General features: G+C 28.7%; 1 protein-coding gene across 1 annotated transcript; it reads right to left on the reverse strand.

The window, feature by feature from the left end:
* Positions 1-120: 120 nt before the first annotated feature.
* LOC114941383 (putative G protein-coupled receptor Mth-like 10) lies at positions 121-15,132 on the reverse strand. The gene is made up of 5 exons (XM_029316367.2): positions 14,112-15,132; positions 11,807-11,885; positions 5,646-5,839; positions 5,397-5,562; positions 121-509 (listed from the first exon to the last, which is right to left on the reverse strand). The coding sequence occupies exons 1-5, from the start codon at positions 14,920-14,922 to the stop codon at positions 155-157; spliced, it is 1,605 nt and encodes a 534-aa protein (XP_029172200.2). The 5' UTR covers positions 14,923-15,132; the 3' UTR covers positions 121-154.
* Positions 15,133-15,994: the final 862 nt, after the last annotated feature.

Genomic DNA, 15,994 nt, shown 5'->3' on the forward strand with positions numbered 1-15,994 from the left:
AGACAAATTTTTTATGTGAAATTTTAAATTAAATCCTTTAAAGAAACGTCGACATCAAAATATAATATTGTAAATTTATTTTCGATTTTAATTATAAGGTATAATATTAAATTGCGATTAATCGTTGATTTTTGATCTGTGATAAAACTCTTTTTTAACACTCAGTAACATTCGAATTCAATCCCATCAGACGAATCTGTCGTGTGACAGTTTTCGTCATTGCAAAGGTTTGACTCGTCCTCATAGATTCCTCAGATATAGTATTTAAGTCGATCTTTCGAGTCGTGTCGAATCCGAATCGTTTCAGTAACATAAACTTAATTTTCTTCTTCCATACAAATATGATAAAGGTACAGAAACTCTGCACTACATCTAACAAACCACTAACACAAGTAATGTAATAATAATAATCAGTTAAGTATGCAAACCACCACGATGTTGTAAGAATAGACCAATTTATACCCATCATGATAAACATCAGCATAAATAATTTCATATAGAGATTAAACCTGCAAACAAATGTAGTAATATTTTTAGTCATCTTTCAATAAAAATAATAAATTATATTTTACCAAATTATTAAATTGAAAAATGATGGAACAAATTACAATTCTAAAAAAGAGGGAAATAAAAAATAATTATTTAAAGAAATTCTTTAAAAATGTATTTTTTATGAAATTAAAGTATATTCGTTTATTCTCACTATTTACGACATTTCGAGAATTGCAGACTTTCTCGAAAAGACACGATTCAAGTTACAGTAATAAATGTTTTTCTTTTCTTATAAATTATGTATTACATAACAGAAAAAATGAAAAAAAACAAAATAGTAAAGAATGAATACTGTGAAAATGTATTGGTTTCAAATAATCATCTCTCTCTTTCTGGAATGGAAGGAATCTGGAATACTAATCAAGCAATTATGTGATGTTGCCAGCATAGATATTGACAAAAATGTATTTCCATAAATCTCATTAAGGCTCTTTGATCCTCGCCGCGACTATGTTGGATTGTGATGTCAGAAGCGAGATAATACATGCTGAAAATTTTTGCGTGCCATTTTTAGATAAAAAAATATTTCAATGAACCGACCCTACAAAATTCTTTGGCACATTTGCAAGAAGGGTCAAAAATTAACATTTTTTCTTGACAATCAATCAACAGCCGTAAAATAATTGAAACATCAGACATCGTTATGCGGAATAATTGCGCATGTATAAAGACTAGACGGACTGGGCCTCATCCCAGATCGCACACATTCGTTTCAGAAACGTTTCATAACTGACTCTCGAAAACATTTTTTATTATAATGTCTACTTAGTTATAATGTCCACTTAAAACATATTAAGAAAAACGTTTATTTTTGAGTTTAAGAAGCGTTCAAAGTATCATTTTTTCTTACCGTTTTATACACTTTATTAATGAATTTGTAATAATATAATATGCCCGCTATGTCCGCTCCTAAATCATATGGTTCAATAATTTTTACAACGCTGATATATTTTCTGCAAAGTTAATAAAATATTTATAAAATATTGCAAAATAGTTCTTCTATTTTATTTTCTTCATTTATTTGGACATTTTTTTGTCTGATTTTTAAATAATCAGTTTAATATTTAAGATCCCTGTTAGGATTGTATCCAAAAAATTAAACTGATAAAAATAATTGATTGTAAATATGATGTTTTTTTAAATCGGCCAACAAAGCCAAAGCACGAAAAATTAATTATTCGGAACTGTATCTCTTGGTTTGAGATCACTAAGTTCCATATATAAATTAATCTCGAAACTTACATATGGAAAAATAGGCGCGAAAAAATATAGGTCCGAAAAGTCGCTGAAGCGGGAATCGAACCCGCGTCTTTCACTTTCCGGGCGACTGCTCTTACCAACTAAGCTATTCAGACCCTTTTAATAAAAATATTTCTTTCTGATTTTATTCACGCCTTGGCCTAATCACGGCGTTATTTACTAACATCTACTAAAAGGCAAATGAAAAATATAGGATCGAAAGGGTCTGAATAGCTTAGTTGGTAAGAGCAGTCGCCCGGAAAGTGAAAGACGCGGGTTCGATTCCCGCTTCAGCGACTTTTTGGACCTATATTTTTCGCGCCTATTTTTCCATATGTAAGTTTCGAGATTAATTTATATATGGAACTTAGTGATCTCAAACCAAGAGATACAGTTTCGAATAATTAATTTTTGGTGTTTTGGCTCTGTTGGCCGATTTAAGAAACATGAAAGTTGTCTTGTCATATCGACAATCTGTTAGCTACTGTAGACCAGTATTATGTTTCTTGACACGAGTGTCATCAGATGTAATGATAGGAGACTGATCACTAATTGGTATAGGAAGCCTACTTTTTCGGGAAGATATATCAATTTTCTTTCCGCGCACCCATTCAAATATAAAATTAATTGCATTAACAACTTAGTCGATAGAGCTATTCTACTGTCTGACAATAAATTTCATAGTGACAATATTCAAATTATTAAAGACATTCTAACCAATAATAATTTTCCATCTTATGTTATTAAAAAACATATTAAAAAAAGATTACATGTAATTAATAATATTACTAATAGTTTTGACAACAAGAGAGATGAAAATAACAATAAAAAATTTGACATGTCTTTACATATTATGTTACCGTATATCAATAATCTGACTGATAACATTTCTAAAACTCTTAAGAAAAAAGGATTAAAAATAATTTATAAGACAAATAATAATCCTTAAGGTTCGCCAGTAATAATTAATAAAAATCTCTCCTCAAAGTTAAAAGTCGACCAGACTGGCAATCATTTATTATAAATAATTAGTTGAAATACAACGTTTCGGCTGTCATTGCAGCCCTTTTCAAGTAAATCTATAAAAAGTTACATAAAAATAATTATAATTTTAAAACACTTCATCGCTACAAATAATTATACATTCAACTACAAAAATATGTTACATACCAAATTAATACAGTAAATCATATTCAATGCAAACGACCGACAATATTCACCATTGTTTTGATGAACAATGTAGAACTGACAGAAGTAAGCAAGAAATAAATAGATGTTAACTGTTAGTAAGAATCTTAGTCACTACGCGTTAAGAAAATAGAGACAAAACTAATGTGTCTTTCGCAATCTAAAACGTCATCACAAAGTCAAATAAATAAATAAACAAAAGACGTAGGGCGATTAAATTTGGCGGTAATCTTAGCTCATCCAACCGAAATAAATTTGATGCGCGAAATAGTATAGTGTTACCGTACATTAGAGATTTGAGCGAGAATATTACGCGTTGCATTAATAAAAATGGAATTGATGTATTATATACCGTTCCAAAAAAATTAGACACACTGATAAAAAAAGGAAAAGATAGGGTTGACAACTTAAAAAGAACCGATGTTGTGTATAAAATTGAATGTGCAAATTGTGATTCTACGTATATTGGACAGACAAAGAGACATTTAGAAACGCGCATCAAAGAACATAGAAATAATATCAAAAAAGACACGACATTGCATTCTGTCGTTAGTTTGCATCGGACTTGCAACGATCATGAGTTCCGTTGGGATTCTCCGGTGATCTTGCATCAAGAAAAACAAACAAGAAAAAGAGAAATTGCAGAAATGTTTTATATAAGAAAACAACGTAAAAAAAAGCATTAATTTACAGAAAGATACGGAGAATTTTAGTGGGATTTATAATCGTGTTCTTGACGCTATTTAAATTATTTTTATTTTTATATTTACCTATTTATTTATTTATTTGACTTTGTGATGACGTTTTAGATTGCGAAAGACACATTAGTTTTGTCTCGATTTTCTTAACACGTCGTGACTAAGATTCTTGCTAACAGTTAACATCTATTTATTTCTTGCTTACTTCTGTCAGTTCTACATTGTTCATCAAAACAATGGTGAATATTGTCGGTCGTTTGCATTGAATTTGATTTACTGTATTAATTTGGTATACTGTATTAATTTGGTAGCATATTTTTGTAGTTGAATGTATAATTATTTGTAGCGATGAAGTGTATTAAAATTATAATTATTTTTATGTAACTTTTTATAGATTTACTTGAAAAGGACTGCAATGACAGCCGAAACGTTGTATTTCAACTAATTATTTATAATAAATGATTGCCAGTCTGGTCGACTTTTAACTTTGAGGAGAGATTTTTAATAATTTATAAGATTCCAAAAAAATTAAACACGCTAATTAAACGTGGTAAAGATGTATTACCGAAGATGAATAAAACGAATGTAGTATATAGACTAGAATGTAATAATTGTGACGCATCGTATATAAGACAAACAAAAAGACATTTGATTTCTAGAGTAAAAAAACATCAGAATAATATAAAAAGATATGAAACAAGCCACTCGGTGGTCAGTAAACATAGAACCGAATACAATCATGACTTCCGATGGCTTGAGCCATGTATTTTACATATCGAGAAAAATAGACAAAAAAGAGAGATCGCTGAAATGTTCTACATAAAAAGACAAACAAATAAAATTAATTTACAAATAGACACTGATAATCTTAGTCCTATTTATGACAACATTATTCAAATGATTTAAAAACATAATACTAGTCTACAGTAGCTAACAGATTATCGATATGACAGGACAACTTTCATGTTTCTATTTTTAATTAATGTAATTGCTGAATAAGAACAAGTATGTATTAATGTAATTTAGTGTTAATGTAATGTTAATTTCGCTTGCCAAATTATGTATTTTTGTATTCTAGCACTTGAAAAGGACCACAATGTGGGTCGAAACGTAGTGTGTACTTATTTTCAATAAATGAATAGCTAGTTTTTGGTCGAATTAAATTGCATCTTATTATTTGTTAAAATTTATCACTGGCGATCAACAATTAATTGTGAAGGTTTCTCATTGATGCTTAAATGGTTAACAAACTAGATACGTTTAGAAAACATTTTTGAAACGATTATGTGATACTTGGGATATTTCAGTCATTTTACAGCTGTTGATTGATTATAAAGGGAAAAGGTCAATTTTCGGACAATTTTACAAGTGTGCCGAAGCATTTTGTAGTGTTGGCTCATCGAAATATCTTTTTATCCAAAAATGGTACGCAAAAATTTTTAGGGTGTACTTTCTCGCTTCTGACGTCACGATTTCGACATGGTCGATGAGGATCAAGGAACCTTAATATAATAAAAGATGATCACATTATTAAGTAGAGAGTTGTAGATAGCGATGAAGACGCTCTCCTCTCAGAGCATTAGATTGGATTATGGATACATATATATAGACACATGTGTGCGATACATTATATTATGTACTGTAAGAGATTATAATAAATAGCATACAAAGCATACAAACATTACACACACAGCGATGCAAAAATGTCAGAATACTCACCATATCTTATTATCATTATATCGCTTGCTTTCCGAATTTGTTAGATGAAAGTTTGCATCCTTTTCGCAGCGTTTGATATTCAGTGTCGTAGAGATGGATAAACAAACGCTACTAATGGTACAGGCTGTTTCGATCCAGTAAAAATACAACACATACGCTCCTTTATCTATAAATATGTCATACAATTTTATACTATTATAAACTTTTTTAAATGCGTAGCACATATTAATAAAGTTATTTGAAACGTACTTTCAGCATTAAACCAGCAATTTCCCCTTTCTAATTCTGCCCTCAAAATTTTTGGTATATACTCGGAAACAAACTCCACGATAATGACACAAACAATAGCAAGTATAAGTGGACAACCGTACGCAAAAATCACATAATATATCAATTTTTTATTTCCCGATCGTCCGATGTTTTTTCGTAACGAAGAGAATTCTCTGCAATTTACATGCCATATTTAACTACATAAGTATAGGTACAAGAATGTAAAAGATTTAAATTAATGTTTGTCTTTGATCGAGATTTTCTGGAAAACCTATTTTACGTAACTATAAAAATATATTTTGTGCAACCGGCGCGCGAAAAGTCACCCTTTACGCACATAATGGGATTTTATAAAGGGCTCCCTTTCCACGCACCCATCACACAAAATATTGTAGCCAACATGTGCGGCCGATCGTGCGAATTGTCACACTCGGCTTCGCCTCGTGCGCCAAACTTCCGCATTCTCGGCCGATTTACGATCTCTCGCACTTGTTAGCTAATGTACTGTATACATAATACGGCACACAACACATGACACTCAATTATGATGAGGAATGTAACATATAGTATGACATTTAGAAACTATTATAAAATTACATAAATATTCTACAGACAAAGGTAATCTAAATTTTTATTTAGTTTCAGAGGTAAAAATATATTTATGTCAAAAATGATCGTGTATTGCTTTATTTTATAGATAAAAAAAGAATATCGAGGTATAAATATCAAGCTCGTATAATGTAAAAAATATTTGTAAAAAAAGTTTGTTTCAATAATGCAAATTAGACTACGTTATTTTATAAATGTTTTATAAATATTTTATAAAATAAAAATTTTTGAAAATCAAAAAGACAAAGAGGCTCGTATCATACAACGCAATAAATAAAAATAATGAAAGACTAACTTACGAGCATACAAATATGTGCAATATAATAATATCAATATAATATTCAATTTAATGTGCAATATAATAAAAACAATTTTATTTATAAATCATAAACTTAAATTCTTATATAAACTTAGAGTTTGAACTTAAATTCTTTAAATAATTAACTCAAAAGGCTCGTAAAATTAAAATCACAAATAGAAAAAGGGGGACTGAAAGCCGAAGCCGTTGTTGTGGCCAAAGATTTTTATTTATTATAATACAAAGTATTAAGTAACACAAACGTTTCGGTCTTATTTAGACCATCTTCAGTATGAAATTAAATATTGTTACAATGGATAAGACGCATATTATAACAGAATTCGTATACGCAACTGTTTTGTAGGAAAAATATTATCTTTAAGTATTTGCGACTGATTGTGAGTTAATGACAAAAAGTAAGACTGTAACGGTAATTTAATCGAAGATAAGTTAAAAATTAAAATTAATTAAACATAGAAGAAACAAAAAAAAATAAAAAGTAAAATTTCTTATACATACATAAAAAGAGCAGAGTCATAGTTCTATTCGTGCTTATTGTCTAATAGTCAACAGATACAATCGGTGTGAAAACAACTAATGAAACTGAGAGATGTCTGACAAACCTTTATAAAGAAACGGTGCTGCGAGTGAGAGGAGACAGGGGAAGAAGGATCCTGTCTGTAATTCCGTACATTGGTCTCTAGTTCAGGCAATGGGGAGTTTCAAATGGTATTAAGTCGGGAAGTTTTGAAAATTGGTGAAGTTATAGATTTTTGTAATTCTAACAACATATTAAATTTGCTACCTTGACATTTTTCCTCCGGTGACACCAGCTTGGTAAAATGGCAATTACATTTTTTCTAGATACAAAAAAAATACTTCACTTTCGTAGGGCTGTTTCACTGAAACTATTGATTATACGAAAAAATTATGTAGCAAATTTTATTCTTTCTTTTTCATAATAACTATTTTTGCGCTAGAATGCATGAGAGCCGAGATATTTTGAAAAAACCTGTTTTTGCCGTCATTTTATCAAACTGGTGGCATTGGCGGAAAAATATCGAGATTGTAAATTTAGTATGTTCTTAGAGATACAAAAATCTAAAACCTCACCAATTTTCAAAACTTTCCGACTTAATTCCATGTAGACCTTTTTTCTCTCCATTACCTGGATTACTCAACAAAAAACAATAACTCTAAAAAATTTAAAGGCATTTTAATATTTATTATTATTATATTTTTTAAGCTCTTATTTAAATTATACTTTTTTAAATAGTTTTTAAGTTATAAAGACATATTTTGAAGAGCACGTAGGGTTAATTGAGACGATTGGCCCAATTTACCCCATATTAGTGTGGCTTTATATGAAATGTTAATTTTAATGTTATTTATTTATTTTGGAATGCATACTGTTTAAACATTTATATATTTAAATTGTATAACTCGGAATTATGTATTTGCTATGCAATCTATGCGTTCTATGCATTTTCGTTTCATCGCCGTCCCTTGATTCTTTAAACAAATTCTCAAGAACGCCTCGCAATCGTTCGGATCCGAGTCGAGCGCATTTACCTTTTTTTGGTCGCTCGCGTCTTACCGCGTTCCTCCTTACCCCTCGACTGTCTAATCAGCTGTTTGTTATCAAAACACTCAAATTCTTGACACATTTAGGAAAACTGATCTATAGTCTATGTACGACCGCTTTTGCGAATACATCAAAACTCTATTTTTTGCTCTTTGTCCGCGCAACTTCGTTTTTCGAGGCATATAATTACTGTAAATTTTTGTAGTTATACTAAATAAACAGTTTTTTTTCTAACTCAATTCGATCTGAATGCAATTCTATTCTCGCGCCGAAATCCACTCACAATTAGTTATCCAGTAAACACATACATACAGGTATAAATAAAAAATTAACAGATAGATTTTTACTTTAAATTGAACAGTTGTTTTATTTTTTGTTTTGAAGTTATGTGACAATATGTTATATTTCATTGAAAAAATGTGAAACATTGTCAAATTTGACAATGTTTTATACAAGGTATCTCATAGCAAACCTTTTAATGGCAGATTCCTGGGATTATTTAGAGATGATTTTTTTTCAACGAAAATGTCGAGACATCAATAATTTCAAGTTATAAGCGATTTAAAAAAGGGGTTTTTCGCCAACTAAGCCTTGTGAAAATAAAATATTAACACAATCACATTCTATTATTAATTTCATGTAGAGTTTACTTTAACTAGACAACACAAACGCGCGCTTCGCGCGCGCCATTATCCGTTTTTTTGTAATGTATGTGTGTATGTGTGTGAGATTTAATTTTTTAATAATTGTAATTTTATTTAATTTTATTTTGACAACTGTCAAACTGTTAAGCCTCTCAACAGCTGCTCGATGCTTGAATATAACACATAACAACAGCGAATCGAGACAGCCAATCAGCATCGCAGAAAAGCGACGACAATGTCAATAACATGCCTTTTTTAGAAAGAGGATAGAATTTTAAACAATGATAAATTATTAAATTAAGGCCATGTGTAACGAGCAATACGATATTATTTTATTATTGAGAAGAAAATTCTTAATTTGAAATAATAATTATACAAACGTTTCGAGCTCTACTTGCTCCTCTTCAGTGCGCAAAAAAATAGTGATAATAAATAACGATAATAAATAAATACATAAAATTCTAATAAAATCCGCAATACATAGTCAATATAAGTTATATAGTTGAGTCATAGTTAAAACGCAAAATATATTTACAATGAATTGAGACCATTAAAATAGTTCAACAAAGTAAGAACCCAATTAGAAGCAGAATGATTCGTCCGGTTATTCATAAAATATATTATAATTATTAATAAAAACTTGGAGTGACACTTATACATTACTCCAAATGAACCACTTATCGTTATTTGACGAAAGTCCCTCGATCTGGTAATGATTATGTTCATCCTCTCCAAATTATTTGATATTTGTTAACTGAATTTAAAGAATTTATTCAATTGTAAAATAGGATTCCACTAATGTGTATGTGAAAAAAAGATTAAAAATTATAAATTAAACTAACTACTAAAATATTGAACCTTTATGCTTACAAATTGTTCCGAATAACTTGAGATGACGATGCTTCTAATTGTTGTTGGCCTTATTGTTAGTACTTGACTGTTGTCTAGTCTTTTAAAAAGTCGAATAAATAGGTGTCAGATCTCACAAAATAAACATTTACATAAGTCTAAAAATTCGATATTTCTTCTAGAATGTCGAAATACGCGTTGTTAAGCAATTCGGTGTCTGTGTTATTATTTATACCATGCCTTTGTTCCTTGATGTGTATCATTTCCGAGATAAGTCTTTTATAATAATTAGATTCAATATCAAGTATTTTAACGTTATCCCAATCAAAAGCATGTTTTTTATCCATAATATGTTCAGAGATCACAGAATGCTTGGAGGAATCAAATTTAATATTATTCATATGCTCTTTTAGTCTAGTGCGTAATTTTCTTTTGGTTTGCCCAACATACGAAGCTTCACAATCCTTACAATTAATTTTGTAGACAACATTATTATTATTGTTATGCACGTTTTTGTCCTTGTGGACTTTAATTAATTTGTTAAGATTATTTAGACAACGGTATCCTACTCTGAAATCTGATTTTTTCATTGTCGATGCTATTGTCTCAGAAATGTTATTAATGTATGGAATGACGAAAAATTTTTTCTGAAGCATATGAATAATATTAAATTTGATTCCTCCAAGCATTCTGTGATCTCTGAACATATTATGGATAAAAAACATGCTTTTGATTGGGATAACGTTAAAATACTTGATATTGAATCTAATTATTATAAAAGACTTATCTCGGAAATGATACACATCAAGGAACAAAGGCATGGTATAAATAATAACACAGACACCAAATTGCTTAACAACGCATATTTCGACATTCTAGAAGAAATATCGAATTTTTAGACTTATGTAAATGTTTATTTTGTGAGATCTGACACCTATTTATTCGACTTTTTAAAAGACTAGACAACAGTCAAGTACTAACAATAAGGCCAACAACAATTAGAAGCATCGTCATCTCAAGTTATTCGGAACAATTTGTAAGCATAAAGGTTCAATATTTTAGTAGTTAGTTTAATTTATAATTTTTAATCTTTTTTTCACATACACATTAGTGGAATCCTATTTTACAATTGAATAAATTCTTTAAATTCAGTTAACAAATATCAAATAATTTGGAGAGGATGAACATAATCATTACCAGATCGAGGGACTTTCGTCAAATAACGATAAGTGGAGTAATGTATAAGTGTCACTCCAAGTTTTTATTAATAATTATAATATATTTTATGAATAACCGGACGAATCATTCTGCTTCTAATTGGGTTCTTACTTTGTTGAACTATTTTAATGGTCTCAATTCATTGTAAATATATTTTGCGTTTTAACTATGACTCAACTATATAACTTATATTGACTATGTATTGCGGATTTTATTAGAATTTTATGTATTTATTTATTATCGTTATTTATTATCACTATTTTTTTGCGCACTGAAGAGGAGCAAGTAGAGCTCGAAACGTTTGTATAATTATTATTTCAAATTAAGAATTTTCTTCTCAATAATAAAATAATATCGTATTGCTCGTTACACATGGCCTTAATTTAATAATTTATCATTGTTTTTATTGTCATACGAGCTTGAGCATTGGTATGTGATGTTTTGATTAGGTATTAATTTTGCATTGATAGAATTTTAATTTAAGGCTTAATTACGAAGATACATGACAAAAATTATATAGAAACATGCAAGAAATGATGGCTTTTCCCAACATTTTCGCTGAGAAAAAATCCAAATAATCCCAGGAATCTGCCATTAAAAAATTTGTTATTAATTTTGGGACATCCTGTATAATCTTATTAAAGTTCAATAATGTTTATCATTTATTTTGAGTAGTTCCTGTTGTTCACCTCTTTGCCTAACATATCTCATACGCTGACTCAACCTGTCCCGCTAGTGGGGACAATGAGTAACTCTGACAATTTTTACTTAAAATTTATTTTTTCTGTTCTCGATGTATATTTAAATGTTAAAACCTTTTATTTAATATTATATTTATAATTATATTATAAATAGATAAATTTTTATAAAACTTCAAAGCAAAAGTTGCTCAACTAGTCCCGCTCTACACTAAAATATAAAATACTTAGTAATTTACCTGAATGTTCGCCACATATAAAAACTCATGGTAATTAGCCAGAAGTACGTCGACACAAGAAAAAAATATTCCAAAAAAGCTGAAAAATAAATATAAATGAAGGCTATAATAATAAATATCATTTTCATCACTATGTATGGTGCATGGTTGCGTGCGTATGCGTGCGTACAGGGTGTTCTATTGTAACTTAGCCATATAAATATTTCTAAAAATATCCAGAAAAACGGTTCGAACAAAAGCTGTTTGATTGAAAGAAGACATAAGATGGTGCCATTGTGTGTGGTTTAACCTTGATTAGTTATTTGAAGGTTACATAAAAGTCTCTTACAATTTTTTATTATGAACCTTCCATTTTATTGCATATTCTTTTAGCTTATCTCAAGAGTATCCCAAGACTCTATAATCAAATATATTTTTATTAAATATTTTTCGAGTTATAAAAGTTAACAGTTTTTTTAAATAAAATGTAAAATATCTTGTAAAATTTTCAATTTTTAGTAATCTTATCTTCATACTTTATGTACGGAATAATGACACCAATCAATTATTGCAAAAAAAAACACACATAGTTGCTTTTAAGAAAAAGTATTCAGCTGCATGTTGCAAATTATTTTTTTTTTTTAAACAATTATCCGTTTTCTTTTTACCTTGGTCTTATTTTGAGCCTTTACTATTTTGAGCATAAAAGTATTAATGTAAGATTACCAAAACTTTTACAAGATATTTCATATTTTATGTCAAAAAATTGTTATTTTCAAACTTTCTAATTTGAAAAATATTTAATAAAAATATATGTACTTTTCATTATAGTGTTTTGGAAAACTCTTGAAATAAGCTAGAAGAATATGCAATATAAAATAGGGGTTCATAATAAAAAAACCGAAAGTGATCTTCACGCGATATTCAAGACTATTCAAGGTCAAATCAGTGGCACCATCTTATGGTCCCCTTCGAACCAAACAACTTTTCTTCGAAACATTTTTCGTATCCTTCATATTTTTCGAGATTTTTTCGAGAATGTCTAACAAGTAAAGTTATTTTTCTGTTACTCGCCGATTTTGATGAAACTCGGTATACTTGTACAGTAGTAAAAAAATAATAGACACGTATTTTTTTATATTGGCAATGGTGCATTTTTAAGGTTCGCGCAACCAATTTATGTTCTGAAAAATCTATTTTTTCTCGCTTTTTGCCGAATCCAGGAATAACCGATGAGAAGGTGGCGAGAATCTATTCCTACTATTTCTTTTTGTATTTTTATTAATTATTATTTTTATTTTTATTTTTTTTAATTAAAAAAAATTTTTTAAATAAAAGTTTTTAATATTTTAATTTTTTTTAATTGTTTTAAAATTATCTATAATCATGTCATTTCTCGCTAATTTTTTCATTTTTATAATTTTCGAAAATGATATATAAAAAAATTTTTCATACATAACGATTTTTTACACCAAGCACACTTTATGATTGCTATATTGTTGCATAATGCACATGTATTTTTACATTTTTTTAAACAATAATCTACGGGATTATCTAACTTACTATAAGTGGTATCTCTTGTAAGTAGTCACTTTTGTACCATGAATACTTGAATAAATTTATAAATTTATATAAAATTTAAAAATTGTGAAGATACATGTGCATTATGCAACAATATAGCAATCATAAAATTAATCTGGTGTGAAAATTCGTTATGTATAAAAGATTTTTTTTATATATCATTTCTGCGAAAATTATAAAAATAAAAAAAAATAAGCGAGAAGTGACGTGATTATAGATAACATAAAAAAAATATTTTAAATTAAAATATTAAAAATTTTTAAATTAAAAAAAAATAGATAATAAAAAAACAACAAAAATAGTGGGAATAGATTCTCGCCATCTTCTCGTCGGTTATTCCTGGGTTCGGCAAAGAGCGAGAAAAAATGGATTTTTTAGAACATAATATTAATTGCACAAACCTTAAAAGTGCACCATTGCCGATATAAAAAAATACGTGTCTATTATTTTTGATTACTGTACAAGTATACCGAGTTTCATCAAAATCGGCGAGTAACAAAAAGGTAACTTTATTTGTAAGATAAAATAGGACTTTATATATATTGAAGCAAACTTAGATTAGTCATAATAAAAATTCATTAAATTTTAATTTAATTCATTATTAATAATTGTATTTTTAACAAGTGTTATGTATTCAATTAGGAAAAAGATAAATTAATATGCAAATGTACATGATGCTTAATAAATATGTACGCTACATTGATTGTATATATTTATATATAATTTATTGTTAGATATACTGTACCAAGTATAATACAGACGGGATATGACACTTCCATTTTTAGATATATAATAAATTTCACAGCTTTAAATATGAGTGCAACGGATGAAGTAAAGCTGTAATTGCACAACATAAAACCGTATACATTTCGAAGTTTTGGCAATATGGAATACACTAGAAATATTGGCATCAAAAATAATAGACACACTAATTCCAGGATGGCATATATCTTTTCTTTATCATTTTCTATGATATACTTAGGTGGACAGAAAATCACTTCGAACTTTTTCCCTTTATTCAAGGAAACGGTAAGACAATATGATGTTGATTTAAATAATGTTTTATAATATGATAAATAAATAGAACCATTGGTAAAAATCTTATAATCGTATTGATGACCCTCGTCTACCACAAAACTTTGCGTTTCCAAGCATGAATTGTAGACAGCTAAATAAAAGATTTCGTTTACTCTCTTACTTTCATTCTGCATTGAATCATTCATGTATTCGTACACATTCGGAAAAACGTATTCAATGTCTTCTGGAATGCATTCTCTGTCATCCCACTTCATGCTATTGCCAAGAGGACAGCAGAGCAGAATGCAAGTAATATTATAACACAATTCGAATGGAACAATGTTACTTTCATTACTACTTTTATCTAAATTTTCAAAGACTTCATTCGACATGGAATCATTCTTTTGAATCAAGTTTTCATAAACTTCCTGTGATGTAAAGTTTTTTTTATTATTGACATTTGTCGAATTGATATGTATTATCGAATCAGCATCCTTGCGATCATTATTCGTAGAAATAGTACGAAATTCATACTCCATTTCGTTGTATTGCGCATTGTTGGCAAACTTTTCATACAAATCATATCGTAGTGTTTTTATCTCGTTGTTATAAACTGTTGTAGAATCCGTGTCTACCTCGTGTCGTACCGTCAAATTATGACTTTTCTCTTCGTTGTTGGTGTAATTTTGCTGAGATTTCGATGACGAAATAATAATTAAAAATCCGCAACATAAAAACCCAAAATGTTTAATAAGCATTATTTCAGAAAAGGATATACTAGAGAAATTAGATAATAAAATCTTCAAATAAGATAATGGAATCTTCTGTTAGAGTATTCATTATTTCTCACATAAATTTTAATTTTTATTAATAAAAAATTCTATATTAAATTTGTCTATTTTAGCTTTTGTATTAATTATATGAAAGATATGTGTTAAGTGCATAATATACACATATAATAAAACCAAATTATCTTTTTCTTTTTGTATTTCTCTAAAAATGTATAATCATTCGTTTGATTTTATTCGAACACTGTTAATGTAGACGGTTACGCGGTTGAATTTTAATTATCTCACTAGGTTTAATAACCATATATAATGTATCACAATATTCGGTTTTGACGTCTTTTTTTGAAGGAAAAAAAAGAATGAACAAGAACCATGTGCCTGTACGAGAGAGAAATTGAAACTACTGCGGATGGCGAATGATCGAGCTTCACGAGAAAACACACACATACACGCTGTGTATTTATAGATAATAGTATACTATTATGAAATAATACACCTATGACTTTTACATAATGAAAACAAAGAACGTAGGTGTGCTGAAATTTCTGACGGTATAGTTTGATCGATCCAACCGTGAAATAAAATGAACTTTTGTTTTTTTAGATATTTGACACTTAAATGAGGAGCCATTATATTTTCAAGAATATGATTAAAATAAAGAATAAATTTACATGCAGCAACAGTTACATAACATAATATTTTTTAGTTAATATCTATTTCTAAAATATATATTATATTAATTTCTAATTTTATTTAACTTGTTAAGCTGTTTATTTGTGAATATATGTATAAAAGGAACTTTTATACAGAGTGTTTCATTTTA

Source organism: Nylanderia fulva, unplaced genomic scaffold (assembly GCF_048542155.1).
Source record: "Nylanderia fulva isolate GAGA-0341 unplaced genomic scaffold, ASM4854215v1 Scaffold55, whole genome shotgun sequence".
In the NCBI taxonomy this organism is placed as follows: Eukaryota; Metazoa; Arthropoda; class Insecta; order Hymenoptera; family Formicidae; genus Nylanderia; species Nylanderia fulva.